The sequence below is a fragment of the Microcaecilia unicolor genome, chromosome 3, assembly GCF_901765095.1.
Source record: "Microcaecilia unicolor chromosome 3, aMicUni1.1, whole genome shotgun sequence".
NCBI classification, from domain to species: Eukaryota; Metazoa; Chordata; class Amphibia; order Gymnophiona; family Siphonopidae; genus Microcaecilia; species Microcaecilia unicolor.
Genome location: NC_044033.1, coordinates 91,080,276 through 91,094,551, shown reverse-complemented (window position 1 = coordinate 91,094,551; position 14,276 = coordinate 91,080,276). Strand labels below are relative to the sequence as shown.

The following is a 14,276-nucleotide window of genomic DNA, read 5'->3' as shown; positions in this document are numbered from 1 at the left end:
CGTCTGTGAGTCAGCAGGGCTCCTATGAACTCTAGTCTCTAAACTGGAAAAAGGTGGGACTTTGGTTAATTTATGACAAACCCCAGTAGCTCCAGGAGTTGAATAGTCATCTGCATGGACTGTAGAGCTCCTGCTTCCGAGGTGTTCTTTACAGCCAATCGTCGAGATAAGGGAACACATGCACTCCCAGCCTGTGTACCAACGCTTTGCAACGACCGCCAGGCATTTGGTGAACACCCGGGGCGCAGAGGCGAGCCCAAAGGGCAGTAACAATACTGAAAGTGCTGTGTTCCCAGATGGAATCGAAGATACTGCCTGTGAGCTGGCAGTATCGGGATGTGTGTATAAGCATCCTTTAAGTCCAGGGAGCATAGCCAGTCGTTTTTCTGAATCATGGGAAGAAGGGTGCCCAGGGAAACCATCCTGAACTTTTCTCGAATCAGATATTTGTTTCAGGGCCCTTAGGTCTAGGATGGGGCGCATCCCCCCTGTTTTCTTTTGCACAAAGAAGTACCTGGAATAGAATCCCAGCCCTTCTTGCCCTGGTGGAACGGGCTCGACCGCATGGCACTGAGAAGGGCGGAGAGTTCCTCTGCAAGTACCTGCTTCTGATGGGAACTGAAGGACTGAGCTCCCGATGGGCAATTTGGAGGTTTGGTTTCCAGATGAGGGTGTAACCTAACCGGACTATTTGAAGAACCCACCGGTCGGAGGTTATCAGAGGCCACCTTTGGTGAAAAAATTTTAACCTCACTCCGACAGGCAAGTCGTCCGACACAGACACATTTATGGAGGCTATGCTCAACTGGAACCAGTCAAAAACCCGTCCCTGGTTTTTGCTGGGGAGCTGCAGGGGCCTGCTTGGGTGCACGCTGTTGACGAGAACGAGCGTGCTGTGGCAGAGCCTGAACCGTCTGTCGAGAAGTAGGAGTGTACTTACGGCTCCTAGAGGTGAAAGGCGCACTTCTCTTCCCTTTAAAAAAACTTCCTGGAAGAGGAAGCTGATGCAGAAGGCACCCGGTGGGAGAGAGAGTCCATAGCGTTATCACGCTGATAGAGATGATCAATCAACTCTTCGACCTTTTCACCAACAAGATGATCCCCCCGGCAAGGGATATCTGCAATTTTCTGCTGAGTTCTCTCTTCCAGGTTAGATTCACGCAGCCATGAAAGTCTGCGCATCACTATACCCATAGCAGAAAATCTAGATGTCACATTGCAAATGTCGTAAATGCCCCTGGACAGGAACTTGCGACACGCCTTCTGCTGCCTGACCACTTGGCGAAAGGCACGGCCTGCTCCGGTGGGAGTGCATCAACCAAACTCTCAAGCTGCCGCACTGAGTTCCGCAAATGAATGCTCGTAAAGAGCTGGTAGGATTGAATTTTGGAAGCGAGCATACCAGCCTTATACTCCTTCCTCCCAAAAGAATCTAAGGTTCTATGCTCTCGCCTCGGGAGCGCCGAGGCAAAATTCCAAGAACTCTTAGCTCTTCTGAGAGCAGAATCCACCACTACAGAGTCATGAGGCAACTGAGGCCGGACGAAACTGGGTTCCCCGTGGATCCGATACTGGGATTCAGACTTTTTGGGAATAGTTGGACAAGAAAGAGGCTTCTCCCAGTTCCTCATCAGCACTTCCCTGAGTGTATCATGAAAAGGAGCAGTGGTAGAAGACTTAGGTGGAGATGGATAATCCAGGATCTCGAGCATCTTGGCCCTGGGCTCATCCACAGTCTCCACAGGGAAGGGAATGGCCTCTGACATTTCCCGCACAAAAGATGAAAAAGACAAGCTCTCCAGAGGGGAGAGTTGTCACTGAGGTGAGGGGGTCGAATCAGATGGAAGAACAAGAGAATTCTCGGCCGAGAAAACTCCATGACCTTCATCTTCATCAGATGAGCCATCATCGGATGGGGCTAATAACTCAGAAAGAGCAGCCCGGATCCGAGCCCATCTCGACATGGAGGTGCGGTGACCTCGATGACGGTGTCGAGACGTTGACTCCCCAGGAGACTCCGGTGAAACTTCCTCCACCGAAGGCGACGGAAAGTCGACCCGGGAGATAGCCGGCTCCGATACCGGAAGCAGAAGGCAACCTCACCACCGGCAAAAGGCACGGTGCCGCAGGGGCATCCGGCACTGTCGGTACCAGTACCTCCGGTGCCAGGCAAATGCTGCAGCACCGCTTCCATGAAATCTGGAAAAATAGCCTTGATGCGCTCATCTACAGAAGCTGTCGGGGAAGGCTGCGGTGCCGGTGTGGGCGTCGGAGGCAGAATCTGCAGAGGTTGGGGAGCCGGTACCGGGCTGCCAGACGACCTGCGCGTCGATACCTCCATAACAGAGGGAGAGCGATCCTTTCGGCACCGACGCTTCTCGGGTACCGAATGCTTCGATGACCCAGAGTACGCGGTACCGCGTCGAGAAGGAGACCGATGACGGTGCTTCTTGGCCTTCACCCGACGCCCGTCATCGAGACTCCTCGGTACTGGAGAGGAAAACGAGGAATCCACACGCTTGCTTGGGGCCGGGTCTGATAGAGGTCGGTCCCGGGGGGGGGGGGGGCCTGCAAAGCAGGAAGTGCCGAGGAGGGTGGAGACCCGCTCGATGCATCACTGCTCCTAGCATGCATCGGTCTCTTGGCAGCCTGTACCCGGTCTCCCGATGCCAACGCTGCCCTCGACGTCGACGGTACCGAAGTCGACGTCGAGGTACCGGATCTGAAAAGCTTTTCTCTTTGGGCCTCTCGAGAAAGTTGAGTGCTCGTTTTCATTTTCAGGCACAACTTACAACTTTCCTGAAGGTGGTCGGGCCCAAGGCACTGAAGGCACCAGTAGTGCAGATCAGTGCCGGAGATGGTCCGGTTGCAGCGGGCGCATGGCTTGAAGCCGCTGGGCGTCTTCGATGACATCGCAGGAAAAATCACCTCCGCAAAATCAAAGGACGCGATTGTGTCAGAAAAAAGACACACACAAAAAAAGGAAAAAAATACCCGACCAAGCGACCTAAGAAAGGTCGCACGAAAAAAGAAAGGAAACTTAAAAAAGAAACACTACAAAGTAAAGGATTTTTTTTTTTGTAAACAATACCCGAAAGGGTGAAACAAACTCAAAGAGAACTTTATACTCCGAAGGCCTGGAGAAAACGCGAAGCGCTTAACCGAACTCCGTGTCTCCCCACACGCGGATAAAGAAGACCTGAGGAGCGTATCCACGCGGCGAGCAGGAAGACGCAGAATGCTCTTGAAGAGACTTTTAACATTGTGCTAGAAAATCCTCTGGGCCAACGTGACGTCACCCACATGTGAGTATATCAGCCTGCTTGTCCTCGGAGAATAGCTTTGGCAGTGAGAAGATCTCCTCTGAAGGGAAGGGAGGGAAAGTTTGTAACCTGTGAATACCTTCAACAACCATTTGTCTTAAGAGAAAGTTGCTCAACTTTAGATAAACATCTCACTCTAGTTGCCAAACATACAGGGGGTCCTAGTAAATGTTGGTCTTCAACAAAAAAGGAGCAAAAACAAATAGTCAACCGGCAAGAAAATGTTGCAAAACTATTAAAAAACCAATAAAAAACCATGGAGAAGCACACACATAATACAAGCCCCATCAGAGTTTGGCTTAACTCCTTAAAGACACTACAGAGAAGCTTGTTGTGTCAATAGTAAATGAGTTAAGTGTGTACTGAACTTCACTGCAGCCTTGCAATTTTCTTTGTCCTAGATATTTGTGGCAAATTTTCTGATGGTTAGTCTGGATAGAACTAGAGTTACTGGCCTGCTTTTTGAATATGGTAATAGGAATAGGAATAAAATAGGGATAAGAATAAAAAGAAAAAATATCCATAAAATAACATGGGCCAAAAAGAAGGAAGTTAGACAAGGTGGGTTGCTGGTAAAAGTTTCTTCAGAGGAGCAAAATGTTACCATTGGGGTCTGGCGGCAGCCAAATGCCTGTAGCTCCGAAGTGGCGAGTTACTGGCCCTCCTTGCTTGGGGGGACTGGAAAGCAAAATTAGAACAACTCATAGCTATGGAGCGCTTAACGGCATAACGTTAGAGATGGGGAGCTACGGCGCAGAGAGGATGGTATCGACTGCAAGAATGGGTGAGGACAATCATACTTTGATAGGAATCGTTGTGGTAGGTAGGGGACGGGGGCGGTAGGGAAGGGAGGAATGGAAGAGGAGGGCTAGAGGGGAAAGTGAGGCAATTATATGCTTAAACAATTTAAGGGGGTAGGACAGAGCTGAGGGTGTAGACCCTTGTTTATACTGATTGGGAGTTGATAGCTCAATTTTCATCATAGGGTGACTGGGGTTGTTGTTGTTTGTCTTTTTGTTATACTAGTAAAAAAAGGCCCGGTTCCGAAACCAATGAAACGGGTGCTAGCATGTGGGGTTTTTTTGTGTGTGTATGTGTCACAGAGTTATTTTGTGTGCGTGTGAGTGTGTGAGGGTGGGGTGTGTGTGCAGGTTGTTGATGTATGTCTTTTTTGTTTTGTTTTTTGCTTGGGGGGGTTGGGGGATGTGCTGTGCTGTGCTGGCAAAGTGGGATGGATTAATGTGTGGCTTTGAGGGTGTGTTTCTGTTGTATTGTGTGTGTGTGTGGTTTTGTCTGTGGAGGGGGGTCTTTCTGTTGGTGAAATGTAAATGTGGTTGTAGGGGGGTCAGCCTTTGCTGAGTGGTGGATTGTTTTTTCCATGTTTTTTTTTTTTGTGTGTTTTGCTGAGGCAGCAGTGTTGTTTTAGATGGGTGGAAGGTAGAGGAGCATGTTCTTGGTCTGTCGGTATTTTTTGGCCGTTTCAAGGCTGCTGTAGGGGAACGCTGGAAGTGAAATGTGCTGTGGGAAGCAGCACCGTCTTTTTCCGTTGGGCTGGGGATCTGGGCATCCTGGAGATGGGAGACGGCTTGCCTGAGGACGCGGATGGTTGTTTTAAGTTGGCGGAAGGGAGAGGAGCATGGTCTCGGGCCATCGGGGGGGGGGGGGGGGGGTGTGATGATCCAGTATGTTCGCGTCCATTTTCAGGCCGGCTGCAGTGGAATGCTGGAACATTTATGCGCTGCGGAAAGCAGCGCCGTCTTTTTCGGGGTGCTTGGGGTATCCCCGAGTTGGGAGACAGCTTGCCTGAGGCTGGGGATGGTTGGGCACGTCCTTGGCCACTTCGGCAAAAGGGGAAGAGGAAGTGGGTGGGGAGTTACCTGCAGCCGCCTGAGAAACATGTATTCTTTGGTTTGTTTTGTATTATTATTTTGCATTTCTGTTGAAGAAAGAGTGGATGCCTTTTGAATGATTCAGGTGGTGGTCAGTGTGCGGTTGTTTCGTTAGTTTGTGTTGTGAATTGAGGGGTCCAGAGCCCCCCAAGAAGGCTGGAGTGACCTTAAATCTGACTCCATCTCTAAATAGCACTAGTACTGGGGTACTCAAGGGGTTGTGCAGTTCTAAAAGGAATTGCCACTGAGAGAGACGTTAGGTCTAAGGGACCCGCATTAGTCCGCCTCTCAGCACTGGCAAGAATAGATACCAGCCTTATGACAAACTGGATTTAGGCTACAGGTTATACAATGCAGCGAATGATAGCCTGATAAAGCAAAGCATTTATACTTACAGCCTTTCATCATTAAGTGAAGCCCACAAATCATCATTTGGGATAAGGAGTTTATTTGCCAAGGTATAAGTCAAATCAGTGATTGACAACAGGCATGTACAATCAATTATAGGAATATAATAAGTTGCAAACAGGTGTTAATTATTTGCTAATCTTTTATAATTTCTTTTACCAATTAGAGGTTTTACAAGGAAAGCAATTAGGTAATTTGTCAATTCTGCTGGACACATTGGTTTCCCTTGGAGAGAGAGTAGCAACCCTTTTCTCTCTAACTTAAACCAGGAAATACCCTGATTTTTATAGGTGCCCTCAGGATATGGATAATATGACAGTAGATATACCTGATTGGATCTATGCTAATGTCATGGTTGTCACTGATTGGCTCATGCTAATGAGTAGCTTCTATCTTGCTAACATGGTTTTATCTTTAGCTCGCTTGACCACAAATCTTAAGCAAGACCCTGCTCACAGGAAAGCCTCCCTCCTCTCTGGAACAGCTAGTTCCCTATTTTCTCTGCACCTGGTATGACTCACTCATTTCTCAACTTGTTTTTCTAACTTACATCAGAGAAAATTCCACTTTGTAACAGATACGGGCTTCCATTTTGTGCTGAATTCCTCCATTTTGTTTCCCTATCTATTGACCTAACTTTTAGGCCTCAATCCGGGCTACAAACTAGGCCATACTTTTCCAGTAAGCTCCCAGTTATGTCAGCCATCAGATTTCTGACTCAGCCAAGGTCTGTAATGGCCTGAGCTCTATGACTGGGCCCTCCACCATTCCAGTGGGGGGGTCTCTGGCTGTACCATAATTATACATTTGGCAGCCAGTCTCCAGCGATTCCTAGGCAGACCTTCCTTGGTCGCTGTTTGCTGGGTCGCGGGTAATCCTTCCAGCTGGGCTGCAGCTTGTCCTGTTCACCCACGTCCCAGAAGGTGAGGGGCACGCTGTTCTCCGGCTCCACGTCAAGCAAACCCAAATATAGTCTGTGCTATAGGCCCTCTGGCACTGTTCAGTACCGGCATTAGGCATTTAAAAATCCCCCCCCCCCCCCCCCCCGGTCTATTTTGCACATACCCACAGCAGGAATATTCTTCTCTCATTCCAGTGGTGGTTCTGTGCTGCACAGGTAATGAGCCGTTCTGCTGGTGAATGCTCCTCCCTTATTGTCACGTAGTTTCCTCTGATTGGTCCGTCTTACGTTGCCTAGCGTTGCCTGGGAACGGTTTTGTGATGGTCCTTTGTGTTTCAGAACGTTGAGGGTGTTTTTTCTGATTGGTCTGTCATGCGAGGGCGGGGCAGAGAGACATGGTCAGTGTTGTGCCTTCACCACCATGAACTGACGAACCCTTCAGGGAGTGACTGAGTGACTTCAGAACGTTGTCTTCAGAATGTTGAGGGTGAGTTTTATTATAGTAGATTATATGGATGTCCAATATTTTAGGACAACTTGGCATTATCTATACTGTCTTGAATGTTGTAAGTTGCTTCATTAATAAAAATATTTAAAGCGAAAAAAAAGTTTCTTCAAGAAAAAGCAGGAACACGGGAAAGTGCAAAAACCTATTTTCACAATCCTAAGTTTTATAGCTAAAGCCAGGTGAGAAAGAAAAGAACTTCTTAAATAATTTTTATGGAAATATAGCAGTGAATATTGGCCTGCTCCTCAGACTAAGGGCTCAGAAGAGCAGGAACTAGCATGCCAGAAGAAAAGGATTTTATATTTTCCAAAAAGCTCCGCGTGTCATTTGGCACCCAGCAGAGTGACCTGCAACAAGTGAACACTTTTCTTCAACAATGTACTGAATTGCAATGTTAGAAATCTAGTATGCTATCCTTACTTATTATCGGTTTAAGTGGTAAAATATTGTTAAGCATGTTCTGTCAAAAAAAGAAGTACTAGGCTCAGAAAATAATGCAATTACCTTGGACAGAACTGGCAATAAGTTGTCTCCTTGGAGGAGACATTCAAAATGTTGGCTTCCAGAAAGCAATGGGGAAGCAGATGTTGAAAATGGACTCTCTCTATATAACTCAGCAGCCAAATGATTCCAGTATTCAAGACATATTTTAAAAATTTCAGTTTCTTCCACTTCAGATACAAGCAACATATAATGAAGAGCCTAAATAAAAAGATGGCATTTACATAAAATGATTATTTCAAGATTTTCCATAGCTAATTACATTACAATCCAACATTGACACTTTAAAAATACCAAGATTTTATGTTATAAACATTACTATCTACACTGGCTTTACTTGTTCCTCTGAGAATATCACTACATGAAACTTGCAAGTAACAATCATCTGCTGTAAAAAAATAACAAGGAGGAAAAGGACTTCAGTGGCTTAGGTCACGTCTAAAGTAAAACGGACTATTGACCCGTCTTACTTCTTCACTAGTCCTAAAAAATTTTTAAACTCTAGTCACACTATATAGAATTTGCAGCTAACTGGATACTCTGGATTAGATGAAACATTTCCAACTTAAACTAGAAGCTTCAACACTCTCTGCCAGAACCTTGGGGCTCAACCTTTAAGGAAACATTACAATGACATTACCAGCACGGCAAACACTTCATTGTAAATCACACCTTACATCCGCTGCATGGTGAAAAAGTAACAGTATCTGTAGGAAACTGTCATTAATTTTATTATCTACTTTGCACATTTTATTCTTAAGAATTCTGTTATTTGTTTTGCATTCTAAATATCGACTGGGTCAGTTTAGAACTTACATTCAACCAGCTAACTATAATCTATAATTTTGTGAGGCAAACTATGATAGCATATAACCATGAACATAATCTTAGACTGCTTACCTCCATTAACGTTTCTCTCAAATTTAACCTCTTTTCTATAAGCTGACCATGTTCCTTCAGAAAAGTGCAAAGAAACAAGCTGAGATTCTGAATGAAGTTCTGTTCATCATCTTTCCCATTTGAGTATGCAAGACGAATATTTGTACTTAAAGGAAGCATCTAAAAAAAATTTGATACCCCCATATATTTAGTAAAAATTCATTTACCCCACACTGTAGCACGTTACATATAGAAATCCACATCTTTGCATCCACATAGTAAATACTGTCTTTATTACAGTAATTTACTTAATTTCCTTATTTCTTACTACAAAGCATGTGTGTTCCAACATATGCAGAAAAATCAAAGTTTTCAACTATCTGATCAACATGCTGCTTCTTGTTCATTTTGATAATCCAATATACTGTACTGTATCATTTCATGGAAGCTACAACTGATACCACTGTGAATGTAAAATAATTTGCAAATTACTATGCTGAAATAGAAGGTAAAATTATGTATCATACCTGATAATTTTCTTTCCCTTAATCATAGCCGATCAATCCATAGACTGGTGGGTTGGTTGTGTACATCTACCAGTAGGTGGAGATAGAGAGCAATCTTTTGCCTCCCTATATGTGGTCATGTGCTGCCGGAAATTCCCCAGTATGTCGATATCAAAGCTCCATCCGCAGGACTCAGCACTTAGAGAATTACACCCACAAAGGGACACTCTGCCCAGCTCACCACCGCCGAAGCGAGGGAGGGGAAATATTCCAGCGCACCACCGCCGGGGCGGTGGGCGGAAAACCACACCCGCCGACGCGGGGGGAACTGGCTTATCCTGCTACCGCAACCGCAGGTGGAGCTGGCTTACCCTAACACCGCCGAAGCGGGAGAGATTCAAAGCTACCCTACTGCCGCACGAAGCGGGAGGGAGCGCCGGCATAATTTAGTTATCAATCCAGCCACCACCGAAACGGGGGGAGAGGAAGCAGCAGCTCACTGTAACACAAAATCGTCTCAACTCGAAGAGACTTCAATTGGAAGAACTTAAACACGAAGTCCTCGTGAACAGGAAATGAAGACTGAACTTGAACCTGAAATATAGCCAGAACACAACAATACAGATATCTGGGAGGGGCTATGGATTGATCGGCTGTGATTAAGGGAAAGAAAATTATCAGGTATGATACATAATTTTACCTTCCCTATCATCAAGCCGATCAATCCATAGACTGGTGGGACGTACCGAAGCAGTACTTACCCAGGGCGGGACATGGTAATCCCTGAACGCAACACTGAAGCCCCAAACTGGGCCTCGGCCCGAGCAGCCACATCCAAGCGGTAATGTCGTGAGAAGGTATGAGCCGACGACCAAGTAGCCGCTCTGCAAATCTCTTCCAAGGAGACAGATCTGGACTCCGCCATCGAGGCTGCTTGTGCTCTAGTAGAGTGTGCCTTCAGCTGAATAGGCGGAATCTTCCCTGCTGCCACATAAGCTGACGCGATTGTCTCCTTGACCCCAACGTGCCACCATACGCTTAGATGCCTGCAGACCCTTACGAGGGCCTGCGAACAGCACAAACAGATGATCCGACTTCCGGAAATCATTGGTCACTTCCAAGTATCTGATGATGACCCGTCTAACATCCAGGTATTTGAGCGCAGGGTACTCCCCTGGGTAATCCTCCCTATGAAAGGAGGGCAGGTAAAGCTGCTGATTCACGTGGAATCGAGAAACAATCTTGGGCAGGAAGGAAGGCACTGGGCGAATCGATACTCCTGCCTCAGTGAATCGCAGGAATGGTTCTCTACACGAGAGCGCCTGGAGCTCGGAAACTCTTCTGGCTGATGTGATAGCCACCAGGAAGACTGCTTTCAACATCAGGTCCTTCAGCGATGCCCTTGGCAAGGGCTCGAAGGGCGGCTTCTGCAAGGACCATAGCACCAGATTGAGATTCCACATAGGCACTATCGAGTGCAGAGGGGGGCGCAGGTGATTAACTCCTTTGAGAAAGCGCACCACATCCGGCTGTGAAGCCAGGGAAGCCCCCTTCAGAAAACCCCTGAAGCAAGCTAGAGCCGCCACCTGGACTTTCAGCGAACTGAGCGACAGGCCTTTCTCCAGCCCCTCTTGCAGGAATGCCAACACTGCGGATATTGGCGCAGTGAAGGGCGAAACAGAGCCTGCCTCACACCATGACGCAAAGGTACGCCAAACCCTGGCGTAAGTGGTGGAAGTAGAGCGCTTCCTCGCTCTCAGCATAGCGGCGATGACCTTGTCTGAGAAGCCCTTCTTCCTCAGCCGCTTCCGCTAAAAAGCCAGGCCGTAAGACCAAGGGGGAGGGATCCTCCATCACCACGGGACCCTGATGTAAGAGGCCCCGCTCCGCTGGCAGCCGCAGAGGGCCGTCCACCGAGAGTCTGACTAAGTCCGCATACCAGGGACGTCTGGGCCAATCCGGACCCACCAGGATCACCCGGCCGGAACACGTAGAGAAGCTCCTGTGCCGGCCACTGCTGGAGAAGAGCATCGACTCCCAGAGATCGAAGGTCCCGTCCTCTGCTGAAAAAACGCGGCACTTGGCAATTGGCCGAGGACGCCATCAGATCCAGGCTCGGCTGGCCCCGCATTTCGTGATGTCCAAGAACGCCCAAGCAGAAAGTTGCCACTCTCCGGGATCCAAGGTATGGTGACTGAGAAAGTCTGCCTTGATATTCATGACTCCCTCAATGTGGGCCTCAGACAGCTGTTCCAGATTCGCTTCCGCCCACAGGCATAGCTTCATGGCCTCCTTGGCTAGAGGGGCGCTCCTCGTACCTCCCTGGCGATTGACATAGGCCACAGCCGTGGCATTGTCCGACAGGACCCGTACAGGCCTCAGCACCAGAACCGGGAGAAACTCTAGAAGCGCCAACCGAATGGCTCGGAGTTCCAGGAGGTTGATGGACCATTTAGTCTCTGCAGGAGACCAGAGCCCCTGCGCTGTCCGTTCCAGGAAGTGGGCTCCCCAGCCCGTCAAGCAGGCGTCCGTCGTGACGACAACCCACTCCGGGGTCGTAAGAGGCATTCCTGCAGACAGCTTGCCTGGCCTCAGCCACCAGCTCAGCGCCTTTCGCACCGCTGGATCCAAAGGAAGGCGTACGGCGTAATTCTCCGAGACTGGAGTCCACCGCCACGAGAGTGCTGTAGTGGTCTAATATGAGCCCTGGCCCAGGGCACTACCTCCATCGTGGCCGTCATGGAGCCCAACAGCTGCACATAGTCCCAAGCTCGAAGAGTAGAGGAGGCTAGGAACTGGCCCACCTGGGTCCGAAGCTTGACGCTCCGGTTGTCTGGCAGGAACACTCTGCCCACTTGGGTGTCTAATCGAACTCCCAGATACTCCAGGGACTGAGTCGGGCGCAGCTGGCTTTTCTCCCAGTTGACGACCCATCCCAAGGAGCTCAGAAGAGCAATGACCCTGTCTGTAGCTCTCCCGCACTCCGCATAGGAAGGGGCTCGGATCAGCCAGTCGTCCAGATAGGGATGGACTTGCACTCCCTCTTTGCGGAGGTAGGCCGCGATGACCACTATTACTTTGGAGAAGGTCTGCAGAGCCGTAGCCAACCCGAACGGGAGGGCTCTGAACTGGAAGTGTCGGCCCAGCACTGCAAAGCGCAGAAAGCGCTGATGAGGCGGCCAAATGGTAATATGTAAGTAAGCTTCCTTGATGTCCAGGGAGGCCAGGAATTCTCCCTTTTTCACCGCAGCTATTACGGAGCGGAGGGTCTCCATCCGGAAGTGCCGAACTTTCAAGGCCTGATTGATTCCCTTGAGGTCGAGAATAGGCCGAGCAGAGCCTTCTTTCTTTGGCACCGCAAAGTAAATGGAGTAGCGCCCCTTGCCAAGCTGATCTACTGGCACCGGGACCACCGCGCCCAGGCGGATCAAGTTGTTCAAAGTCTGCTGCACGGCAGCTGCTTTGACCTGAGACTTGCAAGGAGAGTTTACAAACCCATCTCTTAGGGGTCGGCAGAACTCTAGCTTGTAGCCGTCTCTGATGACTTCCAGAACCCAAGCGTCTGAAGTTACCCTGGTGCACTCGCCCAGAAATGAGGACAACCTTCCTCCTATCTGCACTGGGCCATGGACCAGGTCCCCGTCATTGGGTACGCGACCCTGGGGGCGGGCCGGAGGATGAACCTCCGGAACGGCGGTCCCTACGAAAGGAATGTTGCTTGGGGGAGAAGTTCCGTTTCAAGGAAGCCGAGGCAGAGGAGGCAGACTTGCCCGGGCGATACAGACGGGCTTCCTGGAATCGGCCCTTAGAGGAACCAGGACGGGCACTGCCGGCCCGAGTCCTGACCTCCGGCAACCTCTTGCCTTTGGACGTGCCGAGCTCCGTCACGATCTTGTCCAGCTCGTCCCCAAAGAGCAGCTTGCCTTTAAAAGGCAACTTGGCTAGGAGAGATTTAGAGGCATGGTCAGCAGACCAGTGCTTAAGCAAGAGCCACCGCCGCGCAGAGACTGTCTGAGCCATGCCCTTGGCCGAGGCTCTCAAAACATCATACAGCAAGTCTGCCAAGTAGGCCAAACCCGACTCCAGGGTCGGCCATTCCGCCCTCCAGGAAGGGTCCGTGGGGGAAGCCCGCTGCTAAACAATCAGGCACGCCCTAGCCACGTAGGAGCCGCAAACCGAGGCTTGCAAACTCAGAGCGGCCGCCTCAAAGGACGACTTTAAGGCCGCCTCCATTCTCCTGTCATGGGCGTCCTTCAGGGCAGTGCCACCTTCCACCGGCAGCGCCGTTTTCTTAGTCACGGCAGTGATTAAGGAATCTACCGTGGGCCAGACAAAGGCTTCCCGTTCCCCCTCAGGAAAGGGGTACAGACGGGACATAGCCCTGGCTACTTTCAGACTCGCCTCAGGGGCATCCCATTGCACTGAAATTAAGGTCTGCATGGCTTCATGAACGTGGAAGGTTCTAGACTGGCGCTTCGTTCCCAGCATAATGGCGGAGCCAGTAGAGGCTGAGAGAGACAGCCTTCCTCCAGAGAGGCAATCTTCAAAATGCTCATGGCCTGCACAAGCAGGTTGGGCAAGTCCTCTGAGCGAAAAGGCCGCGCTGCAGAGGGGTCGTCCGCTCCATCCGAGCGAGGATCAGTCTCTTCCATAGAGTCCGCTAAGGACCTTTGGGAGAACTCAGACACGCTGGCGTCATCCACATCAGAGGAGATCGAGTCCCCTGAGGGTGGAAGATCCACCCGAGGGTGCTTAAGCAAAGAGGCCTCATCACCCCGATCAGAGAGGTGAGCAGGGGCAGTGTTCTGCATAAGAAAGGCCTGATGCAGCAGCAAAATGAACTCAGGGGAGAAACCCCGCAGTCTGTGCATTTCTGCAGCCTGTGCCGCGGCCCTAGAGGCGCCCTCCATCTGCGCTCCCAGTAGCGGGGGAGAGGCGTCCAAAATGGCGTCAGGCGCAAAACTCAGAGAAGGAGCCGCGTGGGAAGAAGGGCGCTTTAAATTTCGCCGACTTCTTACTGTCGCCTGATTCAAGGGTGACCAAGCTGTTAACGTCTCCCATCTCGAGGGCGGCCCAAGAAGAAGCCGACCGAGCCGCGTGGCTGGTCACGACCAGTAGGGCGGCCAGCGGGGGATGGGCGCCTAAGGCCGCCGCGCCGGATGAAAAACCGGTGAACTCTCCCGGCTCCGAAAGGGCAACTCTACCTTCGAGCCCCCGCTTCCCCGCTAGGTGCGCGAACGCGTTGCGGGGAGCGTCTTTTCGCGTACTTGCCATCCGAGGCCATAGCCACGTGGAGACCGTTCGGGGAACCCCCTGCCTGCTAGTAAAAGGTAAAAATTACTTGCTTCTTGCTCCGAGCAG

General features: G+C 50.0%; 1 protein-coding gene across 1 annotated transcript in view; it reads right to left on the bottom strand.

Annotated features, from left to right (window-relative positions):
• The window catches only part of XPO1 (exportin 1), a 543,231-nt gene that overhangs the window by 268,940 nt on the left and 260,015 nt on the right, over nucleotides 1–14,276 (bottom strand). Inside the window, 2 exon segments of the mRNA XM_030196174.1 lie at nucleotides 7,534–7,731; nucleotides 8,431–8,589. Coding sequence (XP_030052034.1) covers nucleotides 7,534–7,731; nucleotides 8,431–8,589 — 357 coding nt within the window.